This window comes from Equus asinus, chromosome 2 (genome assembly GCF_041296235.1).
Source record: "Equus asinus isolate D_3611 breed Donkey chromosome 2, EquAss-T2T_v2, whole genome shotgun sequence".
NCBI lineage: Eukaryota > Metazoa > Chordata > Mammalia > Perissodactyla > Equidae > Equus > Equus asinus.
In genome coordinates, this window is record NC_091791.1 from 181,109,385 (window position 1) to 181,133,485 (window position 24,101).

The 24,101-nt window shown below is 45.7% G+C and overlaps 2 protein-coding genes across 8 annotated transcripts in view; one reads left to right on the top strand and one right to left on the bottom strand.

The window, feature by feature from the left end:
* Nucleotides 1-1,471: 1,471 nt before the first annotated feature.
* PAX9 (paired box 9) overlaps nt 1,472-24,101 on the top strand; it is a 54,408-nt gene continuing 31,778 nt past the window's right edge. The window contains exons 1-5 of one of the 3 annotated variants that reach the window (XM_070504260.1): nt 1,476-1,831; nt 5,643-6,035; nt 6,778-7,404; nt 10,317-10,459; nt 19,392-19,653. In XM_070504260.1, the coding sequence (XP_070360361.1) occupies nt 6,032-6,035; nt 6,778-7,404; nt 10,317-10,459; nt 19,392-19,646 (1,029 nt within the window). In that variant the 5' untranslated portion in view covers nt 1,476-1,831; nt 5,643-6,031 and the 3' untranslated portion in view covers nt 19,647-19,653. Of the gene's footprint in view, nt 1,832-5,642; nt 6,036-6,777; nt 7,405-10,316; nt 10,460-19,391; nt 19,654-24,101 lie in introns of those variants that run through there. The other 2 variants (XM_014853088.3, XM_070504261.1) reach the window with 2 other exon arrangements.
* Nucleotides 23,756-24,101, bottom strand: part of SLC25A21 (solute carrier family 25 member 21) — a 439,143-nt gene continuing 438,797 nt past the window's right edge. For all 5 annotated transcript variants that reach the window (XM_014853089.3, XM_070504264.1, XM_070504262.1 and 2 more), the window contains one exon: nt 23,756-23,893. In XM_014853089.3, the coding sequence (XP_014708575.1) occupies nt 23,832-23,893 (62 nt within the window). In that variant the 3' untranslated portion in view covers nt 23,756-23,831. The remainder of the gene's footprint in view (nt 23,894-24,101) is intronic.

The following is a 24,101-nucleotide window of genomic DNA, read 5'->3' on the forward strand; positions in this document are numbered from 1 at the left end:
AAAAGACTGAGGCTCTGGTTTTCCTTGGAACGTGGTGGAGAAAGGTAGGAGGATCTGGATCCCAGTGCAGAGTTGACTGTGGGGGAGGCATTGCAAGGGGGAACTAAAAATTTCGGGCCATCGAAATTCTGTGGATTTTCAAAGGCCTTTCCCAACCTTGGCAAAAATTACTGTGGGAGCGCGATCAACTCTGACCTGTAGGTGGCGCAATGACGAGGTGACTCGGCCGGGAAAGAAGACCGCGGGAAATTTTACGTGACTCGGCCCCGACTCTCAGCTCCCAGCCTCCGCTTCACGTTTTCGGAGGGACAGCGAGGATAGTGCAGCATGAGTCTCCGCTCTCTGGGTCAGCGCGGGGCTGGTTGGGGGGTGACATTAGTCCGGAGAAGGCGGCAGGTGGGAAATCCCGCGCCTCGCCCGCGCCGCGCCACCACTCTCCACCGCCCCAGCGTGGGGACTCGCGGGCGGCGCAGGACCCGGGGCGTTCTCGGGGGCGTCGTCCCGCCCGCAGTCCGAGGGGACCGCGAAGGGAGAGAGCCTGGGTTCTCTGCATCTCTGAAAATGGGAGGAACGCTCCGCTTAGCTCGGAGACGTTGGCCCCGCAGGTTGATTCCCGCTCCTCGAAGCCTGCAGGCAACCCCAACCTTGCAATAAAACTGCGTTCAACGTAACCTGGACCACGGCGGGGGGCCCGAAGGGCTTTGCATTTGCTTGAGAGCAGAAACCAAAGCTTAGAGGCGCAGCCTGGTTCACGTTCATCTTTTCCAGACACCCTTTGGGCCAATCGGAGTCTTCGCAAGGAGGCATCCCCACTGCCCTCGCACGGACCCTGAGGGCAGGGTCTTGAAGAACCCCGAAATCCTGCCTTGCCCACAAGCAGTTAGTTGCAAGTCTCTTGAGTCTCCGCAGCTGAAGGCTGTAGAATGACCGCGGACGGTGTCCACTCGTCACCGCTCAGCCGCGCGGCTTCTACAGATGCTTGAACCCAGGCAGAGCGAAGTCCCCCCTCCCGCGGGCTTGAGGCTCGGTCTGGCCTCCCCGTAGGGATCTTCCCGGCCCCTGCCCCCAGCCTGGATCCGACCCTCGATTGCACTTGCCATCCCTAAGCCACGAGTTTTGCACAGAAATGTGTTCTCTTTCATTTGCGGATTTAATAAACAAATGTAACCATCACATGGGGCTCCGCGCCGTCCTTCTGAAAGCAATTCCGCTGTTGAAAACTGAAAAATGGGTGTAATTTGCTTTCAGAAAGTGATGTTAGGGTCACGGCAATTTCCCGGGCCGTTATTTATTTTTACTTTAAACTCTTTAGGGAAGATTTGCTTATGTACTCGGAAACCTTCCAATGCGAGGGTACCAGCAATCCCGCTCGCCTTCATCGCGGGGGGGAGGGGCTGGAGAACAATTACTGAGTGACGCTAATACGGGGAAACTGAAAAGAAATGTCGATTGTTTTTATTGTAACAGAAGGAGTGAGCAAACAGAAAAACCAACCCCGGGTGATCGGAAACAGGCAGGCGGAGAATTGAAAGCGGGTTTCGAGCGGCAACAGGCCCCTCCCCTGCCCTCGGAAGGAGAAAGCGGGCGAGGCGCGCTTGCCGCCGCGGGCCCATCCCACAGCCCGCAGCGGGATCTCTGCGCTCCGGCCCGACCCGCCGGCTGCTCGCCTCTGGGGAAAGGGTCTTGAGCCGTGAGCATCGTCGGCGGGAAGGCGGGGAGGCCTTGGCGACTCTCGGAGAATCTTCTGGGCTCTTTTTGAGGGCCCCTGCGGCCTCTACGTGGGCTGGTTGGTTCAGCCGCGTCCGCATCCCGGCGACGTCCAGCCCGGAAGGTCAGTGTGTGGGCATCCCCCATCCCTCAGGGCCTGGCTGGGGCTGAGGGCCCCGCGGGCAGCCTCTCCCCCATCCCAAGGCTCTTTCCTTGGCCGCCGCCCCCGTCCCCGCCCGTGGCTCCCCGCGCAGGTCCGGCCGGCCCGCAGCTCAGGGTGGACCCTCCCTGGCCTTGGGCACGGGGTGCGCTTCAGGCTGCCACGTGCGGCCGCGGTCGCCAAGAGGTCGAGTGGGCGGAGGAGCGGCCGCTCACCTGCGAGGCCGGGACACAGCAGCGGGCCGATCCGGATTGGCACCGCGGCCCGAGCTTCGGAGCGCGCTTTGGCTCGGACTGGAGAAGCCCGGCCTCTTTCTCTCCACGCCGCGCGCAATCCTTCACTTACTCTGGAAGAGGAGCTCCCGCCGGGGAGCCGGATCCGAGACCTTGCCTCTACGGCATTCCCCCTCGGACGGCTGGAAGAAGTCACTGTGCTCCGAAAACTCGGCCCGGAGCTCAGGCTCGGGCTGCTCCGATCCTCGGAACTCCCCGGGCAGGGCGAGAGGCGGGGACCGCAGCCTGGGCCTCTCCCGGGGTCCCGTGTTGCTGGCAGGGGGGCGAGTTGGAGGAATCTGCTTCTTAATAGTCTCCTTTGCCAACTCTGCTCTTCAAAACCGCCATTGGGAACAGCAGGACCCTCTCCCGTGCATCCACACGCCCCCCCTCGCTGTACCCTCATCCGCCGTCGCTGACCTGCAGGTCCCGGAAGCAGGCGCCCGGCGGAGGGACCCGGGGCGTCGGCCAGGACCGCAGATCCAGGCTAGGGCTCCCCGCTCCTGCGCCGCCGGTAGCGCCCGGTCCGACATTGGCAGTCCCGGGGCGCCGTCTGCCAGGCCGCGCGAGGGGGCCTCGGAAGGAGCCGGATTCCTGTTCTTTCTCGGCTCCTCTCCTCGGACCCGGGAGGGGGGCGCCGCAGGTGACCGCCGGCGGCCCTGGGACCGCTGACAGATTTATGAAGACTTAGCATCTGGCCTGGGCCCGCAGGGGCAGGGTAGGAGTCCTGCCAGAGAGGCGGGCGGCGGCTCCAGCTCCCGCAGCCGCGTGCCCGGCCTGGCCGCCTCCGGAGCCCCGGCCGGCTGTCCTCCGCCGGTGTGCAAGGCCGCCCTGCCAGCGCGCAGCGGAGGGGCTCTCTACCCCCTGTCGCCCCCTCCTTCACACCCTCCGCCCGGCCAGCTTCCAGTCTCCCACTGAGTAAATATTTACCCAGAGAACGGGTCGCCCCTCGGAGGAGGCCTCGACAGCGTCCGGGAAGGGCTTTTGGCTTCTCCCCGGCCTGTGTCAGCTGCAGGCCTTACGGTCGTGTTTTGGTTTTGGTCTTAAATTTCTTTTAGTCAAAATTCTTCCCTTCTCTGTGTGATCTCCCGGGTCCAGACCAGGCAGTAACCAGGGGGGCGCTGACCCCAGCTGACCCTTGTTCTTTCGCTAAGTCCTGCATCCTTATGCCCACCGTTGAGGTTTACCGGCCCTTAGTGTTTCTCTCTCCCTCTTTATCTCCTTCAGGTCACTTGTCTCTCGTTGGGGCTTATTGGGTCGCCGGCTACCTAGCCACGGCTAGATATCCGGGAGTTTTCAGCGTCACTTCTTCCTCTAGGATCCCGCGCTCTGTCCCTTGAAGCTTCGACTCCTCTTGCCCCCAGAGCCCCGGCGTCAGCTTGCTGCGCCTAGTTAATGTCCCCAAACATCCCAGACTCTTCGCGCGCTCCTGGGAATGCGCTGAGCCGAGAGCGCCGAGCGCCCGCGCCTGCCTGCGTGACGAGGGCCTGCCGCGCTCCGAGGGGCGCGCAGCCGGGGTCCACAGCAGCTGAGACCACGCGCGGCCACCGCCAAGTCCAGCAGGTGGAAATGGAGAGACAGCAGCGGACCTGCTCGAGAGCGCGAGAGATGTGAGGCAGCTGAAGGAGTGGGGGCGAAGGAGAGGGAGTTGTGTGTTAGATAGGTCCTAAAGAATGCGAGTCTCTGGACCACTCCGGGCTGGTATTGTAGAACCCTAAAGCCCTCACAGAGCGCAGACACACACGGTGGCACTGGGTCTTGCCAGCGCGGAGGGGGAACAGCCTTTTACCGACATCGCAGCCCCGCAGAGTCGACGGAGCTGGGCACGCACGAGCTGAGCACAGTGTCAGTGCAGAGGTCGCTACTCGCTAGGTGTCTGTAGGGGGAGGGGAAGGGGGATTCTTGATCAAGATGCCCAGCGAGTTCATTCCTAAGCCTAAGCCTAAGGCAAAGTTGTTAACTCCCCTCGGATAGCGCAGTCTCAACTAATTTGCACCCCATCCCCAAGAAGGAGCCGCTGCTTTTAAAGTCTTGGATTCCCAAAGGACCTCCGCGTTGTAAAGCGCCAGGTGGTGCCACACAACAGGTATTGGGGGTCAGACCACGGTGAAATCGCTATCAAGTCAAACTTCGAGATTTTAAACAGGTGAAACAACAATCCAAAGAGGCAGACAAGTTCGACTGTTTCCATTTGTGGGCTTTTTCACAAGAACCCAGTTGTCAAGAATTAAGGGTGTTTGAATTCATCTTTATCTTTCAAATCCTTCATACTGTAAATTTGAACATATCAATGCATCCCCCTCCCCCATAGAAGCGTGAGGCTCTGGACATTACTGTTCCTTTCAAAAAGCACAGATCATCATGAGTTTTTCCTGGGTTCTTGTCACTTACTGTCTGTGGATCTGGGCCCAGTCAGCTTCCCTGTGTGTAGACCAGAACCACACACATCTCTCTGGACTGTGGGAGGATCCGCGGGAATCCTGTGTACACAGAAAGAGCGTTGTGACTAAGTAGCAGTATCAGCATCCTTGATCCGAAGCAGTACAAACTCCCTACTTTATTAACATGTTCCCCATATTGTTTTTAATTTTAACGTTCTCCATAATCCATACTCAAAACGTCAATAACTTTGGCCACCAAAAAGAGTACTGTACTCTTTAGATTAGACTTAGAGTGAACGAAAGTGAAAATTCAGAAGCAGACTTAACCGCGAGGCCTCTGGTAGCCAAATGGCAGACGCGGGAGTTACATACACGTGCGGGATGGAGGTTCACCTTCTTGAGACCAAGTCTCTTTCATATTTAGACAAAACTCCTTTGCAGCCGTTCAATGGTAGCGGGGAAACCGGCAAACGTTGGCATAGAGGACCAGCGGCCGGCTCGCTGGCTGAGCGCACGGTGTTCCACGCACCGATGGCCGTGCGCTCGCTTTGGCCGCGTGTGGTTACACTCTCTGCACACGGTGTGGCCCGCGCGTCGAGGATGCGTGGCTAAGCTTTGGCTCCACGCTCCTGCATGAACCCCCTAGAGACTGCTGTGGGGAGCTAGGTGCGGGGGCAGGAGAGGGGTCTCCACCTGGCGGTAACAGTGGCCTCCATCTCTGGCTGGGTCTCCCCTAAACCTCCTCGTCCCTCCGAGGGGGCCTACCTTCTCATATCTGCGCTCTCGCCACCTGGCTAGGCTGGAGTGAGGTAGGATGGGCCGGCAACAACATTCCTCTCCTTGCAGCCCCCCGGAGCCCTGCAGGACAGACTATTCTAAGAAGCCCCCTTCCAATGACGGTGGCGCCCACCTCCCACCCAGAGTTTTAACTTCAGTTCTGAGATGTCCGTTCCCCCCCCACCCCCCCCAAATAAGTCTCCTCGGTCCCCTTCCCCCTTCGAGTATCTCATAAGCGGACCAAACGCTTTCATTTGCTTATTCAGCATTTTTATGAGCCTGATTTTGCTGTCTGTTTGTGCTGCCCCTGAGAAGGTGTCAAACACCCATTTTCATTGTATTTAGTCACCCAGGTGCCGAGCAGGCTTGAAAGAGTCAGCGGAAGGACTTACCGGACCGCACTGTCGCTCACTGGCCCGCACCAATCACCACGCTGCTTGTCCTCGGACCCTCCTCTTTGGGGGCGTGACCCTAATGAGTGATAGACGGAGTCGCCCGGCCCCGCTCAGCCCAGCCCACGTTGCTGCTTAGATTGAAATGCAGAACTCAAGCCTCTTTCATCGGGGCACAGACTTCCTTTTACTCCTTCCTTTTGCACTCTCGCCGCCTCCTCCTGGGGAGAAGCGGAGGCACCGGCGGCCCGGGGCAGCGACAGGCCGGGCCACTGAGGCCGTGAGAAAAGTTTCTCTCTGGGAGTGCGGAACTGGGGCCCGGTCGGTGTACTGCTCGGAGCAATGGGTGAGTGGCGGCGGGGGACGCTGTCAGAGCCGGCAAGGGAGGGAGGGAGCGAGCGGGCGAGGGAGGGAGGGAGCGCGAGGGCGCGCACTACTGAGCGCTCGCACTCTCCTTATTGACTTTGCTCGTGTTCATACAAGTTGTAGGACCCGCTAAGGGTCGGCGTCGCACAGCAGTTCAGTCTGAACGCTGGCTCCTGGGTTGCTGTTCATGCCATTTTCTGATTTTAAGAGAATAGAGGGGTGGCATCGGCAAGCCCTCCAGCCCTAGAGGCGGACCAAGTTTTGTTTCAATACACACACACACGCAAACAAAACAGAAAAAAAACCTGTGGTTTTCCCTGGCCCTTGTCTAATCGCGCAGGTCCCCGGGCGGGGCGCTGGGGATCAAGGGGCAGCGGCCCAAAGACTTTAGTGACGACCAGGCGAGAAGGGGCCGGTCGCTGGCATCAGGACCGATTTCCCCGCCTGCTTCGGAGACTTTTGAACGCTCGGAGCGGCCCTGCGTCTATTTTATTAGCGGCCATAGGCATCACCAGAATGCGGGAGGTGGTGGTCTGACTCTAGTGCGATGGTTTGGGGTCGTTTGGCTGGGCTCAAGGACCGAATGATTTGGGGAAAGCCGGGGTCCTTAGTCCGGGGCGGGTGCAACCGCCCTGCCCCCTGATGGGCGCGGAGGCCGAGTGGCAAGCGGCTGTCCCAAACTGCGGGTGCGCGTTCCCGCGTGCCGTGTGTTCATTTTGCAGAGCCAGCCTTTGGGGAGGTGAACCAGCTGGGAGGAGTATTCGTGAACGGGAGGCCGCTGCCCAACGCCATCCGGCTTCGCATCGTGGAACTGGCCCAACTGGGCATCCGACCGTGTGACATCAGCCGCCAGCTACGGGTCTCACACGGCTGCGTCAGCAAGATCCTGGCGCGCTACAACGAGACAGGCTCGATCTTGCCAGGAGCCATTGGGGGCAGCAAGCCCCGGGTCACCACCCCTACCGTGGTGAAGCACATCCGGACCTACAAGCAGAGGGACCCCGGCATCTTCGCCTGGGAGATCCGGGATCGCCTGCTGGCAGACGGCGTGTGCGACAAATATAACGTACCCTCGGTGAGCTCCATCAGCCGCATCCTGCGTAACAAGATCGGCAACTTGGCCCAACAGGGCCATTACGACTCATTCAAACAGCACCAGCCGGCGCCGCAGCCGGCGCTGCCCTATAATCACATCTACTCGTACCCCAGCCCCATCACTGCGGCCACCGCTAAGGTGCCCACGCCACCCGGGGTGCCCGCCATCCCTGGCTCAGTGGCCATGCCGCGCACCTGGCCTTCCTCCCATTCCGTCACCGACATCCTGGGCATTCGCTCCATCACCGACCAAGGTAAGGGCTCGAGGGCCGATGAGTGGATGTGCAGAGCCTCCCTCAGCACCCTAGCTGGGGTTTCTCTATCTGAGGCCTCCGGGCCCCCGTCCGTCCCACCACTGGAGGCCTTTTCCTTTGGAAATGTAAGCAGTCCTCCCAGGGGGTGTCCTGATCTCATTAACTTGAAATTCATGCCCTTCGTTTCCTTGCCACACACAGTCTCCTGCCTCATCTCAAACTACCAGACCCATAACATCCCCCCATCCCTAACACATGGTTCGCATTTTCCACCCTCCCCCGCCTCTCGCGCCACCGCAGCCTCAGACCGGCTCACTCACTTGGAGAGCCGCGGCCGGGGCCGGACTTGGGGCGCAGCCCGGGAGGCCCGAGCCGGCGTGGGGCTGCCGGCTGCAGACACCGCTGCGGGCGGCTTGTTCGGGGATCAGATGCGGCCGCGAGGAGTCGGGCACCCTGTGGAAATTGCAGTATTCTTGGATTCTGGCAATCAGGCCAAATTTGCTCAGGCAGGAAGTTCAAATGTCACCTAATTGGTTTCATTCTTATGCTTCACTTCATTTTCCTCGGAAACCGAGGTCCCGAAGTTACTACTAGTAACCTGCATGTTACTGCATTGCTCATTCTGGGACTAATTTTCTGCTTTATTTCTCTCTCTCTCTCTCTCCCTCCCCTCCCCCTTTTATCTTAACAGTCTTCACTATATATATATATCTTAGGAAGTGGCACCAACCACCGCTGTGATGGAGCCAAAATGTATGGCGATTCCGTGCTGTCCTGTCTTCCGTTCTTTCCCGTCTCCCCCACGACTGCCACTTCCCTTTGGGGTACGCGGGTCCCAGGGAAGGCAAGTGGAAGTCTAGTCCCGGCATGTTTTCAGGGGTGCCACCCCGCTGTTCCTTTCCTTTCTCATCCTTGACCTTGGGGTGTCGTGAGTGTCTTTTCTGCTTGGTGAGAACCGTTCCCCCAGCCGTCCTGCTCAGTCGGGCTTCCGCAGGAGACCCCCGTTTGTTTTCTTTTACTGCGTTGTTAAAACAAAACACGGCGTTAACTTCTTTCTCGGTAGGGAAAAAAAAGTCAAACTGCCCTAGACGCTGAATTTAAATAAGGCAGAGATACAGAGCCTACCTTCTAATTTCTCAGCCAAAAGCCTAAAAAGCACAGAGGGAAAATGAAATAGAGACGGGGGAAATAGTTCTTTTAATTATTTCCTGCCTTTCTCGGTTGCCACCACGCTGGCACAATTATCTTTTTAAGTAATTAAAGCAGAACGCTGATTTCTCATCTTCTTGTTTTCTGACTGCGAATTTACAAGATCCTTCTAAGAGATCAGTTTTGTCTTATTCTGAACTGGTTGGAGCTTTAGCTGGAGAGAGTTTGCCCTTGATTTATAGGATAAACTGACCTCACTGACATTTAAAGGAAGGCCCTGCGCATGGGAAAGTGTGAGATCAGCAGAAAAGGGGGCTCGCAGGGGGATCTCAATTTCTTAAGATAACTTCAGGCTTGTGCCCACCGATTGCCTTTTGTCTGGGAAGGCAAAGAGAGACTGGCAGTTCAGCACCAAAACACTGTTTCCTGGTGCAAATTAGAACACAATCTAATTCTTTGGAGAGGGGGAGGAATAATGAAAAAAGACTGACAGAGTTGAAAAGAAAACTTTCCTTCCCTAGGGATCCTACAATCAGACCAAATGTCAGTTGGAAAAGTATTGGCTTATGGAGAGGAGCAACTTTTCATTCTAGATGTTGTTGATTCTGCATGCCAGCTTTAAACAACCTGTTTTCTGACAAATCTGTGAATCTAAAATGATTATATGATCACCCCGTGGAAGCACTGTGTCAGATGCAAATGTTTAAAATCAAGTTGTAGTGGCTTTGTCAAATTTAGGTCCTACACCCATAGGTCCCAAAGACAAAACACATTGCTTCCAGTCTTTAAGTATCTTCCTTTTAAAATGGCACTTTGTCACTTAAAGATGCCAGTGATTCAATATGCACAACCCTAAGTATTGTGGTAATCACTTTACAGCATATAATTTTCTTCGCATCTCTGTTAAGAACATAAAGGATAACTGATGATTTTACTTACTCCTCTTTCAAAACACTTAATCCTACTTTCATTTTCTTAATCGTCTGTTTCATTAAAAACACACACACACACAAAAACCTCTCTAACCTTACCACTGACATAGGTGGCATTTACAGCGGTAACTGTAGTATTTGTTTTTTGAGTCATATGCACATAACCTCACATATTTAGTGTGTAGAGATAGAGCATCAAGGGTTTGACCCGCACAGTACACACATACACAAGGCAGAAAACCTACGCACTTATATTTTGCATATGTATTGCAGGCATCATTTAGTTATTTGTTTGCAAAGGACTTTGCAAGTCTTTTGTTCCATCTGTTGACATAAAAAAGTGAGGACTTTTCTGAATGTCTTTGAGCACCAGCACAGGCGCGGTGAGGCCAGGACACTCCTCTCTCCATTTTCAGTCCCAGACTCTTGTCAAGCCCCAGTCGGCCCTGGGTCAGGGTGGGGAGAACCACGCATCCGACTTCACGGATTCTTTCCCAGATTTGGGAATACTGGGGGGCAACTTTCAGGCCCCTTCCACTCATTTCCCCGGGAAGCGAGGAGGGAGGAGGAACTCAAAGGCCGGTTGAAAAAGAAAAAGCGGCCTCCTGGCAGGCGTGGGTGAGAGAGCTGGGAAAGGCCTACCCGAGGCGAGTCCGCTCCACCAGCCCGGGCCGGGAGCGGAGAGGCGGCGCCCGGGCCTAGCTCCCCGGGAGGCCGAGGGCAGGGGCCGCCGAGGTCCGGGCGCGGGTGCTCGCGGGGGGCGCGTTCGGGTCGCGTCTCAGGCGGGGGCGCAGGGTCGGAGCTCCGGCTGACTCCTTCTCCTCCTCCCAGCAGTGAGCGACAGCTCCCCCTACCACAGCCCCAAGGTGGAGGAGTGGAGCAGCCTGGGCCGCGCCAGCTTCCCCGCCGCCGCCCCGCACGCGGTGAACGGGCTGGAGAAGGGAGCCTTGGAGCAGGAGGCCAAGTACGGGCAGGTGAGCAGGCGCGGGCCGCCGGCGGCCGCGGGCGGCGGGGTTGGGCGCTGCAGGACCCCAGGCCCCTTTCTGGACCTCGACCGAGGGGCAGCCCAGGCAGAGGACCCGTCGCGGCCACGAGCCCGATGCCCGGTTGCCCGGCGCGGGACAGAGGCCCGACCCTCGAGGGCGCTGTGGAGGCCTCGCCCCGCGCCGGGCCGGGGGCCTGGGAGGCGGCTCCCCGGGCGCGGCCTGGAGGCCCCTGCAGGCCTCTGGGGCCGGTGGAGCGGGGAGGCCGCTCCGGAGCCTTCCTGCCGCTCTGCTCGCCGGCGCTGCAGGGACGGGCAAGCGCTCCGGGAGGGCCGGGCCAGCGGCCTCCTCCCCGCCGAGCGCCTGCCGAGGTTGGGCCGTGCGCACGAGGCCGCGGGGCCCACGCTCGGAGCTGTTGCGCGCCCTGGCTCCCTGAACACAAGCCAGCGGGCCGGTCCTGCGACAGCGAGAGGAGGGCAAGCTGATAAACGCAGTAAAGTTACCATTGCCCCAGAAAAGGTCACGTCGGCATCTCCCAGGGGAGGTTAGTGAGAAAACCTCAAATTATACGGCCTGGCTGTGGACCGTTTAATTTCTCTTTCCCTCTGTCCCTCCCCCAACTCTCAAAAAAAAAAAAAAAATTAAAACACCCGTGGTTTTTTTTTTTCCTGAGAAAAACTACGCAACCACACCAACAAAAATCCAAGAGTTTTGAGTCTAAATTCATCACCACGCTGGAGTCAGGAGCTCCAAGCTCTCAGAAGCCCCTCCCCACCCAAAGCCGCAGACCTTAAAGCAGCGAAAGCTTTCTTTGAGCAGACCTGAGTAGGTTTGCGAATTTCCTAATACCAAACTCCAATTCTAAAGCCTCAAAATACCCAGTTTTCGTTTTATTATTTTGAAGTCTTAAAACTTTTAATGTTTTCTTATCTGTTAAAATCAGCTCTTTAAGTGGAATGGAACTTGTTACTTTTATTCGCTTGGGAAAAAATCCTACTCGTTATTTTCTCTGACAAACTCCATTTCCACGTCCTCTTCCCTCCCTTATTTTGTTAAAATAGTCAGATACGTATTAGTAGCTCTCCTATGACAAACATCCCAGAAAACAGCAGCAAGGAGAGTCCCTTTCCTGAGTCTGTTTCTAGAATGTCAATGAGAAATTATAAGAAAGCTTGTCGTTTTCTTCGACAAAAGGGCCTGTAATTGGTAAGGAACAGGCAGTATGTACAATGGTTAGGAGCTTTCATCTTCAGGCACCACCACCGCTTAGGCAAGTTATTTAACCTTTTAGAGCCTTCATTTCTTCATCTGTAAAACGGAGAAATAGTCCCAACCTCAAGAGATGTTGACAAGAGTCAATGAGATAATGCAACCATATGGCACACACTGAACATTCATTAAATATTACCTGTGCTTACAAATGTCGGTCAGAGATTGACTTTTAAAAACAAACTTCTTTTTTAAGAGAATACTTTGTTCAGAGAGCTCATTGTCAAAAAGAATCAAGGCATTTCGTTACAAACAATAGAAAGAGTGTATATAAAGTGCCTAGTATTCATAGTAGCTAGCATTTATAGGTGCTCAGTAGGTTTTATTGGGTCATCATTTCCTGGAATAACATCGTGAAGTATAGAGTTGAGAAATAGTCTGTAATTCCCAGATATCGTTGATGAACCCAGTTTAAAAACAAAGCAATGTCATAATCCCAAAATCTCTATGATTATTTTTATTTTTACTCTCTTGAATTATAGACTTAGCATTTAAGCTTGTTTAGAAATGGTTAATTTATATATACACCTCAAACCTAAACTGATCAATTTAAAATAAAAATAGGACACTTTCAAATAATCTACTCTGTGTATTCTGAAGATTAAAAATCTATTACATTTTATACACTGAATATTAAACCACTAAATTATCAGATTTATAAGAGCAAGTAACTTAAATGTGTTCAAATAAGGATTGTTTTAAATACTTAGAACAAGTTAAATTTTTTTCTAGAAGAAGATATTTGAATCAAACTTAAATTTGGAAAGTTCTTAATTGCAATATGCTAATCTTCTGCATTGCCATGTAATAAAATAATTCAAATGATATAAAATTTCCAAACCTGAAAAGTTTAAGCACAATGAAATTGGTAGCTACTCTCTTGTTATCAAAATAGTGCTTAATGCTGAAAGTGTGCTAAGTGGACACAAACTTAGGCTGTGTCATTTTGTGAGCAGTTTTGGAATTTAGACATTGTTTTCCATGAGGGTAAAATTATACATTAATACTTGCTCATGAACATCAAAGATAAGTTGTGTTGTATATGTATATGTGCATTTCTCATACCAATATTCAAAGGGCAGCTTTATTTTTACAAGTTACTTTTCAAAATGTTGTAAGCATATGTACATTTTTACAACCAAAATGTAAACTCAGGTAACAATTTTTCTCTATTTGTATTATGAACAAAATTTGAAAGTCTTCAGCAAAAAAAAAAATTCTAAAAGTTTTTGCACATAGTGCTTTCAGGGCATTTACAGTTGTTATCAAATAGCGCCATATTGTATGATCCTAGTTTTATTTTAGTATATAAAGGAAGAAATTGAGAATTCAGAATCGTAGGACTTACAGAATAATCTTTTCCCAGAAGACACCTGTAAAATTACCAAAAGGGCTGAATTGACAACTGATTATAGGTACTATTGATTACTGTAATTTGGAGTTTCTACTTTCAGCTTAAACTGCAAAGAAAGATGTCTGCTTGCTAGTAATTAGAACCTTATGCACATTTCAGCTATACACACACCTATCTTTTGTTCTTAAAATATCTAGTTTAGAATATTCAAACTTGTCTTACACATTAATGTTACACTGCAATCAATGTTATATGGTGCCTTCGGGAGTTCTTATTGTCTACCTCTGAGGTTAGAAGAAAAAGAATACTTATTTATTTTGGCTTTTTTTCTCCCGCATTTAATATTGGGCTAGAACTCTTTAATCTCTTGTGTTTTGAATGGTAACAATGCTCCCTGGTTCCTAAGAACTGGTTGTCTTCTGCTGAAAGCATTAAACCTCTATTGAATGCAATTGCATGGCAAAAAAGCATATAGGAAAACATGGGGTGGGAATATATCTACCCTTATATGTGGTACTTAGTGAATCAATGCCTCGTTTTATTTAAACAGTTTATAAACTGTTGGATAGTTCTTGAAAAATTTTCTACACTTGGGTATACTTTCTCAGAAAAAAATGTGCATATTTGGTATTCTAATTAAAGTGATCTGAATGGTAGATTTATAAGCCTTGAGTATCTTCATTTTTGGATAGTGTATATTAACTCAGACAGCAAGTTTAATAGAACATTAGCTACAAATTAAGATGTCAGAAATGGAGAATAGTCTATAAATACTTGAACTTAAGAAAAAGTTCAGAGTTAAACAAGTTGTGAAAATAGTTGAATTTTGAGACATAAATTAATCTGAAATTCTTATGGAACATTCATTTGTACATTGTATTTGAAATAAAGATAGTACTTCAGAATCCTGCGTATAATTTTCCAGTGCATTATTTTTGAAACTGGCCGTCCTTGCAGACATACTGTTCTTGTAAAAATATAAATGAAGATGCACTGGGTTTTTCTTCATAGCAAATAAATTAATTTTGTGTTAGAAATTTTATAATTTTGTAGAGAATGCAATCTTAGGCAAATACCAATAGTCTTTGAAATTCATAATGTTATCTATTATTAAAAACATTCTTTAATCTGGTTAGATTTTAACTATTAGTATTTTAAAACAAAATTTATGATTATGTATCAGTAAAATGTGTCATATAAAATACCAAAAAAGTGATTTAAAATTTTTTCAAGGCTACATCAATTTTAAAAACATTTGGAAACATAAAATTTAGAAAAAAATTTAAATAGCCGCTTTTCATTACCTAGAGATATTTAGATCTGCAGTGTGATAACTAAGCATAATTAAGATCCTTTTGAATGGATGTTGAAACCATATTTACAACCGTCACTTCCTCTGTCAGATTTGTTTTACTAGGTCATTGCGTAATGCATTGAGAAGGGTAGAACCAAAGTCAGAAAAGTCATTTCACCAAAAAAAGAGAAAAAATCTTGTTTATTTTCATATCTGAACCTTTTTCTTGCTTCGGATGTCAAGGTTGAAATTCTAGGTGACGCACGTCTCTATTTGTGGCTAACTCTACTTTATTATAAGCCAAGGTAAACTCCTTTTATCATAAGAGGAGGACCAGATAGAACTGAGAAGTGAATGAAAGATTGTGGGTAGAGGACTTGGCACTGCTATTTGCATTTTCTTCAAGACAGAAAATGTTGGGTAGACAATTCCCAGAATGTGAAAACCAGTCTATAACCTCTAATCGCCAGACAGTTGTCACGCCAGTTTTTTTCGTGGTCACAAGTGTTTGGATACTAATGCATTTCTTTTTTCTCTTGGGGGTGTGGGTGTGGGGGGTAATAAGTGGAACAACCATAAATCAAATAATGAAATGGCTAAGCTAGAACTTTTATTAACCTTTTCCAACAGCTTTATTCATTTTGCTTACAGTGTAATGCTTGTTCTGTGATAAAGCGTGCCTAGGTTTTTTGTTTTGTTTTTAAAGCAAGAGTATCACATCTTTTGCTTTCAAAAGGCTGCACCAACAAGTGACGATGAAATGCCTATGACGTGTCCTGTTTTGTGGGGATATGAGATGACTAAGGCTAGTCCCTGTCCTCAAACTGTTTACAGTCTCGCTGTCAATACAGCTTCTCAACATATTCATTTAAAAACATATTTTTTAAAACTGGTAAATGTACAGTTCTGACATTTTAGAACAAGTGAAATGAAAACTCATACTTCCATTCTTTCTTGCGATAACCTTAACTAGACTACATTGCATCTTGCGTATTTTTTCTGGACTATCTCCTTTAATGTCAATGAGATAAAATCTGTCTTTTTCTAAAAATATTCAACAAAGCAAGTAACTTACTTCTTCCAGGATATGCAATTTAGTCTATTTTACTTTGTCTTAGTAAATCTTGTTCTCAAAGTTAGGTGGAAGAGAGTTTGCTTCAGGGAAGACCCTTGTACGTCCCTTAGAGGAAAGGATTCTCATGACTTTCATGGAAGAACCACATGAAAAAGGGGTTGATGGGTTGAAATCTTATTTATGGAATCTTTAGGTAAAGTCATTTTCAAAAATGAGATTTCCATTACATGCCCATTGCTGGGGTTTCATTTGGAAAATTTGTTTACTCTTCCCTGGGGTTTCCATATGTTGGTTGATTTATAAATCATATTTACAATCCAATTAAATAGAGTAATTTAGCATGTTTGCTCCCACTATATTTATGGTGTGCATTTGGTAGTCTCTACTCAGCCTAACTAGCTTCTCAGATTAATTACATGCCCTTCACTGAAAACGTTAAACAGATTTGGAGAGTTTAAGTCATGTACTCTTTCACTGGACAGAATAAACAAACATCAGTGCTACCTACAGTTGGTTTTCCTTTGCGGTGGAAAATTTTACTCTTTCAGTGATTGCTTCATAAATAACAATTACTTTACCCGGTAGAGATTTATATCTTTTACTAATGTCATGTTTCAAAATTAATAGTGAGAAAATTGATGTGTTTATTGAGTCACCAGAAGGAAGGGATAGCGAAGGTGGCAGGTACGTTTTAAAGCAGGTTTAGTTCTCATCTTCTTATTCCATTTTTTTCTAAATTTCTAAATCTGAACTTTAAAAGTAAAAAGGAGAATTAATACAAAACTTTTTCACTCCAAATCCAGGTCATAATTTAACCCGAGGGAAAGCTAAGAGCTATTTTTATACTGTTTAAGTTTAAAGATTTCTATCTTCCTTTTTTTTTAAGCAAACACTCCCCTTGCCTTTTTCTACAAGCTGAGGAGGTCAAACCTCTCCCCGCTTCCCTTCCTACCCTTCCTTTCTGTAATATGGCGGGGACTGCATCACTAACATGAGCCTAAATATGTTGTGGATTTTACTGAACTTTGAAAGATGTAATACTAATAGGAATAATAACATAAAAGCAAGCTTGGTGCCTTAAGTATGAGAAACTGGACAAATATGGAAAAAAATCAGTAGTGTTTTTTACACTTGACAAACAAATGTAGTCATGGAATAAGTAAGACACCTGAAGGTAACTTGGGCCTAAATCCAATGTCCTGCCTGGCCTGCGTCCCGGGAGCATTATCTAAGAAAAGAGTCCAATCCAGCCGGGTTCCTCAGCGGGAACATCTCTGGGCAGAACGAAGTGGGTCCATGTAAGGGGACTGTAGGCATTGAACGTTTACTTCAACAGCTGAAGAGCCCAGAGTAAAGGGGTCTCATCAAAGAGCAATGGTTCCACGGGCAAGGGTGCAAGGGGAGGAAAGGGAAGATGACAAAGCAAGCATTTCAGAGAGCACTGTAATTTTGGATGATAGAACAAATACAGAGAAAAGAGAATGGGTAGGAAAATTTAGCTGTGATGAAAAATAGAACTCACCAGCACATTTTTTATGCTAACTAGAACATAGTTTCTGTCACGTATAATATTCAGTAGTCTAACCTTATGTACTTGTAAAACATTAAGCAAAAGTTTTTATTATTTTTAAAGTAATTTTGACCTTAACATTTTAATAATAACATTCTTATTTTATGATTATTGGTATATTGACATCAACATATTGGCATCAACAGTTTAAAATATTAATTAAAGCTAGAAGGGAATAGGTCAAATAAAGATGCGAACACTTTCCCATAACTGAATCGGTATCTTTCAAAAGGAATTTCTCGTAGGTTATTGGGAAAATGCTAAATAAACGTGACCAGAACTATAATCTCTATGCAATGCTAGATTTCTTCTGCAATTTGATAACTCTCTATCTTCGTTCCATCTGCTGACAGCCTTAAAGTGTGTCTCTTTTGAGCCATTCTCTAATGAGCCGTTCTCATAAAGGGGGAGAAAAGGCTTCTTTTAGAAGTTAAGAAAGAGAATGAAAATTTAAGACTGAAAATTGGTTCTAGAAGAGTAAAGAATCTTTTACTAGAAAAGATGCTCTAATTTGAGCTTAAATTGCACCTATCTTTTAATTGTCCAGGAAAAGTAGCATGATTTGCTACAGAGGATCCTGCATCAGACAGGGGTGATAACTTCTTTTAACACATGGCATTGACTTGCTAATTGGCCTAGCGTAAATGGCTAAATTCCTTAATCTATATTCTTGTGTATGAAAAGAGGATAAGATTTCATTTATATTAAACACCGATGTGCAATGAATTCTTTGTTAAAAAAATATAGCATCACCCTTTGGGACATTTTAATTTCAATTGAACATTGTGTTGTACTCATGATATATTATCTTGTAATTAGTATAAGCTCAATAGGTTATAATGAGCTACAATTCATCAGTCCTCTTTATTTGATAAAATGTGTTGGATATTTCTTGGTGCTTGAGACATAGGACATATTCAAGAAAACTTAGGTTCCTTTCCCCTTGCCCATTTTTCAAAGAACGGGCACTCTGACACACAGAACATGAAATGTGTGTTCTTATAAACCGAGGACACAAGGTTAACCCCTCTACTTTTATTCTTATTTTGTCAGAAATCCATTCTCCATGGATTACTCTAAATTGAGAAGGTCATTTTTGAGACCTCATCATCACATTCTCAAAGATGTGGAAGTGAAGATAACAACCCAGTTAACTAAACTAGAAAAGAATTTCTATGTTGCAGTTGAATCGGAAAAAGTATCTAATTAACATATGTCCACTTTTCTTACCTCTAAGAATTAAATTGGTTTTACTACTAATAATTCTATTATTTACATTATACTTTCACTAGGACACATGTTGATACATTAATTCATTCACATCACTACCAGGAAACAGGATTTACTCTTTATTTCTAAATAATGTAGAAGTTGAGGGGAAAAAATGCTCCTCAGAAGGATGCTGAGTGTTCATGCCAGAATCAGGATTAGAAATCAGGGTGTTTTTGGTGTTGTTAATAGTAACGATACCAACAATAATTTATTGGGTGCCAAGAGAGCACTGGTTTCTAGGCAGACTTGCCTGCCAGAGCAGCTACATTTTGTTTGCAAACTATGATTTTACATTTAAATTCATTTCAAAAGATTTATCCATGTAGCTTTTAAAAGTTCACATCACAGGGCCCCAAAACTTTGCGAGCCGATTTTCCAATTTCAAAACCATGTATATGCAGTTGTTTTATATTCAAACAGACAGTCTCTTTTTTGACAAAATAGCTCTGGAAAAAATGCCCCCAATCTTCACTTAAAAACCCTTACAAGGCAAAATGCCCGATTTTGCATGTCCTTTGTCCAACAGTCATTTTCAACTTGATGTTTTAAAATATGGCCCATGTTTTATTTAACAAAGGTTGTGCTCATTTGGAGTTTCTAAAGTGATGGCCCATGGTCCGTGCCCCTCTTTACTGAAAATGAAAGCTACCCCAGCCAGGCCCTTCACAGACGCCTCAACAAAAGAGCCAAACAAAACCCACGTCTGGGGAAGGTTGACAGCGGCATGCGGAGAGCTCAGCAGATCTGAGAGTATTTAATCACACTAGCCCTTTCCTCCCCTTGCATTTCCATCCTGTAATTCCACTAGCAAAAGCAAATACTGTGAATTTTCTGGGTTCAGCCTCCTCAAAACTTTTGTGGAAAGAATCACATCCCGTCTTTTGGCATTATGTTTGTTTAAGTACAAAGACTGTGAGTGCATTTAGAATACAATTAAGGTCAAATCTAAAAAACATCAGAAAGCAGAGTCAGAATATTGCTGGCTTCTCCTACTCAGTACTTACATTCTGCTTCTTTCTAAGAACCCGTGAAATGTCAACTGCTATAATGTGATGATTTTCACCTCTTCTCTTTTCCTGCTCCTCATAGGCACCAAATGGTCTCCCAGCTGTGAGCAGTTTTGTGTCAGCATCCAGCATGGCTCCTTATCCTCCCCCGGCCCAAGTGTCGCCTTACATGACCTACAGTGCTGCTCCTTCTGGTTATGTTGCTGGACATGGGTGGCAACATGCCAGCGGCACCCCACTTTCCCCCCACAACTGTGACATTCCCGCGTCGCTGGCGTTCAAGGGAATGCAGGCAGCCAGAGAAGGTAGTCACTCTGTCGCGGCTTCCGCACTCTGATGGGAAATTCCATCTGCAGCAGCTTCACCGGGTCCCCCTCTCAGCACGCCCCCGCCCCCTTCCCTGGTCTCGGATCCCACCCCTCCTGCCCGCCAACCCTACTGCCTCGAAAGCTGGCTTTCCGGACTCACATCCTTTGTGCTGATGACACTTAAGTACTTCTTGCCATAACTTCTCTCTCTCACAGAAAACCTGACATGACTTTAGGGTTTAAAAACAAAAGCAATGCTAAGGATTGAATGAGACATTTGTGTTGCCCACACACTGTTGTAACGTAGTGAAGAAACCTGCACCCCTCAAAGGGCTTAAGAAACTTTTTAAACTAGTCTTTGGTGAAACCACATGTGTATATTTATTCTAAATCAACCTGAACTTTTGAAACGTGCAATTGTTGAGATTTTGCAAAATCAATAAAGGAAAATACATATAGAAAAAAGTTATGCTACACCCTCTAATCAAATAAGGTGACCAAATAAGCCTTACTTCATCATTAGGAAACCAATCAATAATTGACTTGTTTGAGTGATCCTTTGTTCATTTTTAAGAGATGACTGATTTTGTTGGAAAATATATGTATAACACAAGCAATATCTGAATTTAGCTCCTCCTCGTGTTTTGACTTGGTTCCAAATACGATAATGTTTATATTTTCTATTAGTTTGTAAATATGGACTCTGGATGGTGCATTTGTGTTTTCATCCCATGGGACATCCCCCCCACCCCCCCCACTTCTCTCTTTTTTTCTTTCTTTTTGCAAAGGTGACTTTCTGGCAACGTCTTTGTCTCTGTTTGGTGGTGGGCTGCTCGGGCTCCTGGACCTGGACTTGCCCCAAATTTTGTGTGTGCAGTGAAGGCTTCAGCATCTCATGAAGGACATATTCTTTCTGCAGCAGAGAACTCAAAAAAACATAAAACAAGCCAGTCTCCCATTTTGTATCCTAATCAAACAACACACATGCCAAGCGTATAAAGACAAGAGGGTGGAAAATATCTGACCAAGAAGGCTCTAAAGGAAGTCACTTAGAAACTTAAGTTTAATGTGAAACGCTTTGCAAAGACATTTAAAATGAACTTTACGTTAAGAAAACCACTGTGAAACTAAATTGTACTGTTATTGTTGGCTTACCTGTGTGTTCAGCAATCTCAGCCCAAAATTATGTTGTAATTTAAAGAAAATGGAAAATTCTGCTCTAATGAATGTAAAAATGGCTTGCTGTGAAGTTTACATGGTTGTACAGAAGCGTGTTTCACATATAGGTAAACTGGTGGTGGGATTAGAAATACAAATGCTATTTAATTTTTAAAAATTCCCTTTATTCAATTTTTGGAGTTACAGGACATAGTTTAACTGATAAATCTTTCTAGACCAATTTGTTTTTCACTTTAAAGTTAATAATGGAGCTGTGGGGTATATGTGTGTATGAGCGTGTGATTATGTGTTGTATTTTAAAACAACTGATTTTCCTGGGTAAAATTCTACAGTTTTTTTTTATCTCTTTTGTTTAGAAATTTCTCTCTGCTTGGCGATATAGGCTTGAAAATACGTTTTTAAAACATTGGTATAACTCATCTATTGGAAAATTAATATATTGCGAGTTTTTTGGTATTAATTCTGTGCAATAACTAAAAGGGCACATCACTAGATATGGACGTTAAAGACCCACTCGCTGAGTGATTTTGATGTCTTCCTGTCTGTGCTGTGCACAGGCTACATGGCACTTCAGTTCCGTCTCATCGGTTTCATGGCTTCATTTACAACTCAGATGGCTAGATCAGCTAAGCTTTCAAATCTCTAGGATATAAACAGTAAGCGGATTTCTGACATACAAGTTATGTTCGAGAAGCTGCTTTTTTCAAGCAGCAGATAGCTTGTAGAGAGCTTTGAGCTGCATTTATTTCTAAAGCGACCCGAAATTCAGTGCTACAAACAGAGGATTATAACTTCAGGAGAAGAATAAGCAGAAGGAGCAGATGAACTCTCAGGGCCACAGTCTTCCTTTGATGTTGTAAAACTCTTATTGACATCTGGAGTTCCCAGTCTGGTGAGAAAATAGACTATAAACCGAATGGAACAAAGGTACCAGTCCAATACCTTAGTGGAGACTTTAAAACCATACCATACAGGGACTCTCCTGCCGTCCAGAAAAACTGACATAAGGTACAGAATTATTCCTTATCAAATGTTTGTAGGTGGCTATTAGGAGTCTTTAAAAAAAAATATCAATCATTTGTAAGGAAACACAACTAAATGTTATGTTCTTTATCTAAGTTAAGAAATCTCTTGTTATTATGCTATTTATAATTTTTTTCTGGTTCTTGTATTTTTAAAAGTCTAAAGTTAACAGTATCAAAGTTTTCTTCTTTTACTTTTCTTCTTTTCCCCAAGTCTTTTCTTAGCAACAGTAAATTCACATGGAGTAAACTAAAAAAGACTACAGAAAGCCCAAATACAATTTGCTATTCAAAGCAAATTATGATTTAAAGCTACTTTTAAAAATGAGAGAAGAAAAATGGGATAGGATATGGGGTTGGGATTGTTTGATTTTTAAACATTATTATTATTGGTTAATGTTGACATATTTCCTCTGTTTCTTAGGGGGTAAAAGTGTTGTTTTTAAACTGGCAAATGCACTCTTCAGAGATCCTTTTCCACCCCATGCACATGGAGAGGTAAAGGGTCAACGTCAGGGCCTCTATGCAGGCCGTCCTCTCCTTCCTAGGATACAAGAGCATTACCTGCAAGATACAATGCAGTTGCACAGCAGACACATTCTTATTTCTCTTGTTTTTTTCCTACTTTTAATGACCCTTTTATTGAATATTGGGCTGAAATATAAGTTAAAAAACATGTTGGAAAGGATGTACAACTGAAGGCTGTGTATGTATATACAGTATGTCAAAAAGCCTTTATTTTTATACTTCAAATGCTCTAAATTAATAAAAAGTAATAATTACCATGTTATCTTTTATTTTTTATTTTTCAAATGCTTTGGTGACATAGCCTCATGGTAGAAATATCCCATAGGAGTAGGTAAGAACAGGTGTCATCTAGAACGTGCAGATCTTTTTGTTGATTTTAGCTGCTGAAGGAGCATCATTTCAAGATGCAGATAGAAAATCAAGTTTGGTTATATAAAGGCCAACAAGATATTTTTTTGACGTGCATGTTAGTACAGGGATCTTTGGAAATGCTAAGAATGTACTTCTGCTTGGAAACATTTTTCCCTTCATGAGACATATTTGAACTCTGCAGCAGCAGGTTTCACACCTGAAGCTGCCGCTTAAAACTAGTAACCTGGAAATGCAGTTTTACTCTAAACATTTTTTTTAAGAACGGCCTAGGTAAGAGTTCTGAACAAAGATATTGGGATGCAAATGTAGACAGCACAAAATGGCCCAAGGAGGGCTTCCAATTTGTGATTTGACATGAAAATATTTCAGCAAAAAACTCGTTTTCAAATGGACCTATGTGAAGGAAAGTAGTTTGATACAATTTCATATTTTCTATTTTTCATAAAAGACTCTAAATCATGATTTTAAAATAGGACCTGCTTTAAACAACAGTGAAAAATATAAAGTAGCTTTAGGAAAATATAGCTGAGATGTATATTATTACTAAAGAAAACCAACAGATTTACATTTTTACATAAAACCTAACATTCTTAAAAGGCTATTTTAGTGCACTTTAAAAGTATTTTCCCGTCCCCTTTAAATATTATTTATGGAAGAATTTAATTCCTTATAAAAACCCTTTAAATTTTTTTTTTTTTTTACTTTAAGCATTTCTTGGCCTTTTGGGAAAAAATAATGATCAATACAGTGAATTTTCACTGTGAAGTGGTTTAAGAGGAACATAGGTCACAAAATTTATATTGCTTTTATGAAATATACCTGATTCTATGCTATTCTATATTCAGTTTACATATCTCATTGCTTCATATGATTTTTCTTCTCACAGTTTTGTGGACATGGCTAAAACTACAATCTAAAATTACTTAGAGATAAGTTTGGAAGTATCAAAATAGGTTTTATTCTTGAACAAACTGTTTTCCCCTTTAGAATTGTATATAATGGTGTAATTATAATTAATAATTGCATCAGCTTAGCTGATTGATAGCCTCTCCTTCTCATGGTGCTGTATAGGAAATATCCATTATTTCAAGGGGGGAAACACTTCCTAGGCAATCACCAGTTCTCCTGAAGCCATGAGTAGGAATATTCATAAACCAGCAGCATGACTGCACCACCTAGAAAAGAAAAGAGCTGGTTTTAATGGCAAACCCTGTGAAAAAGTATCATCTTTCCCACTAGGTTTCTGAATCCGTGAAGTCATGCAACCTATTGGGCAGGGGCTGGTTGGAATCATCAGTTCTTGAGCAACAATACAGAGATATAAAACTATTGTGGAAAATAGAGCAAAATCAAGACCATGTTGAATCTCCAAATACGTTTTTT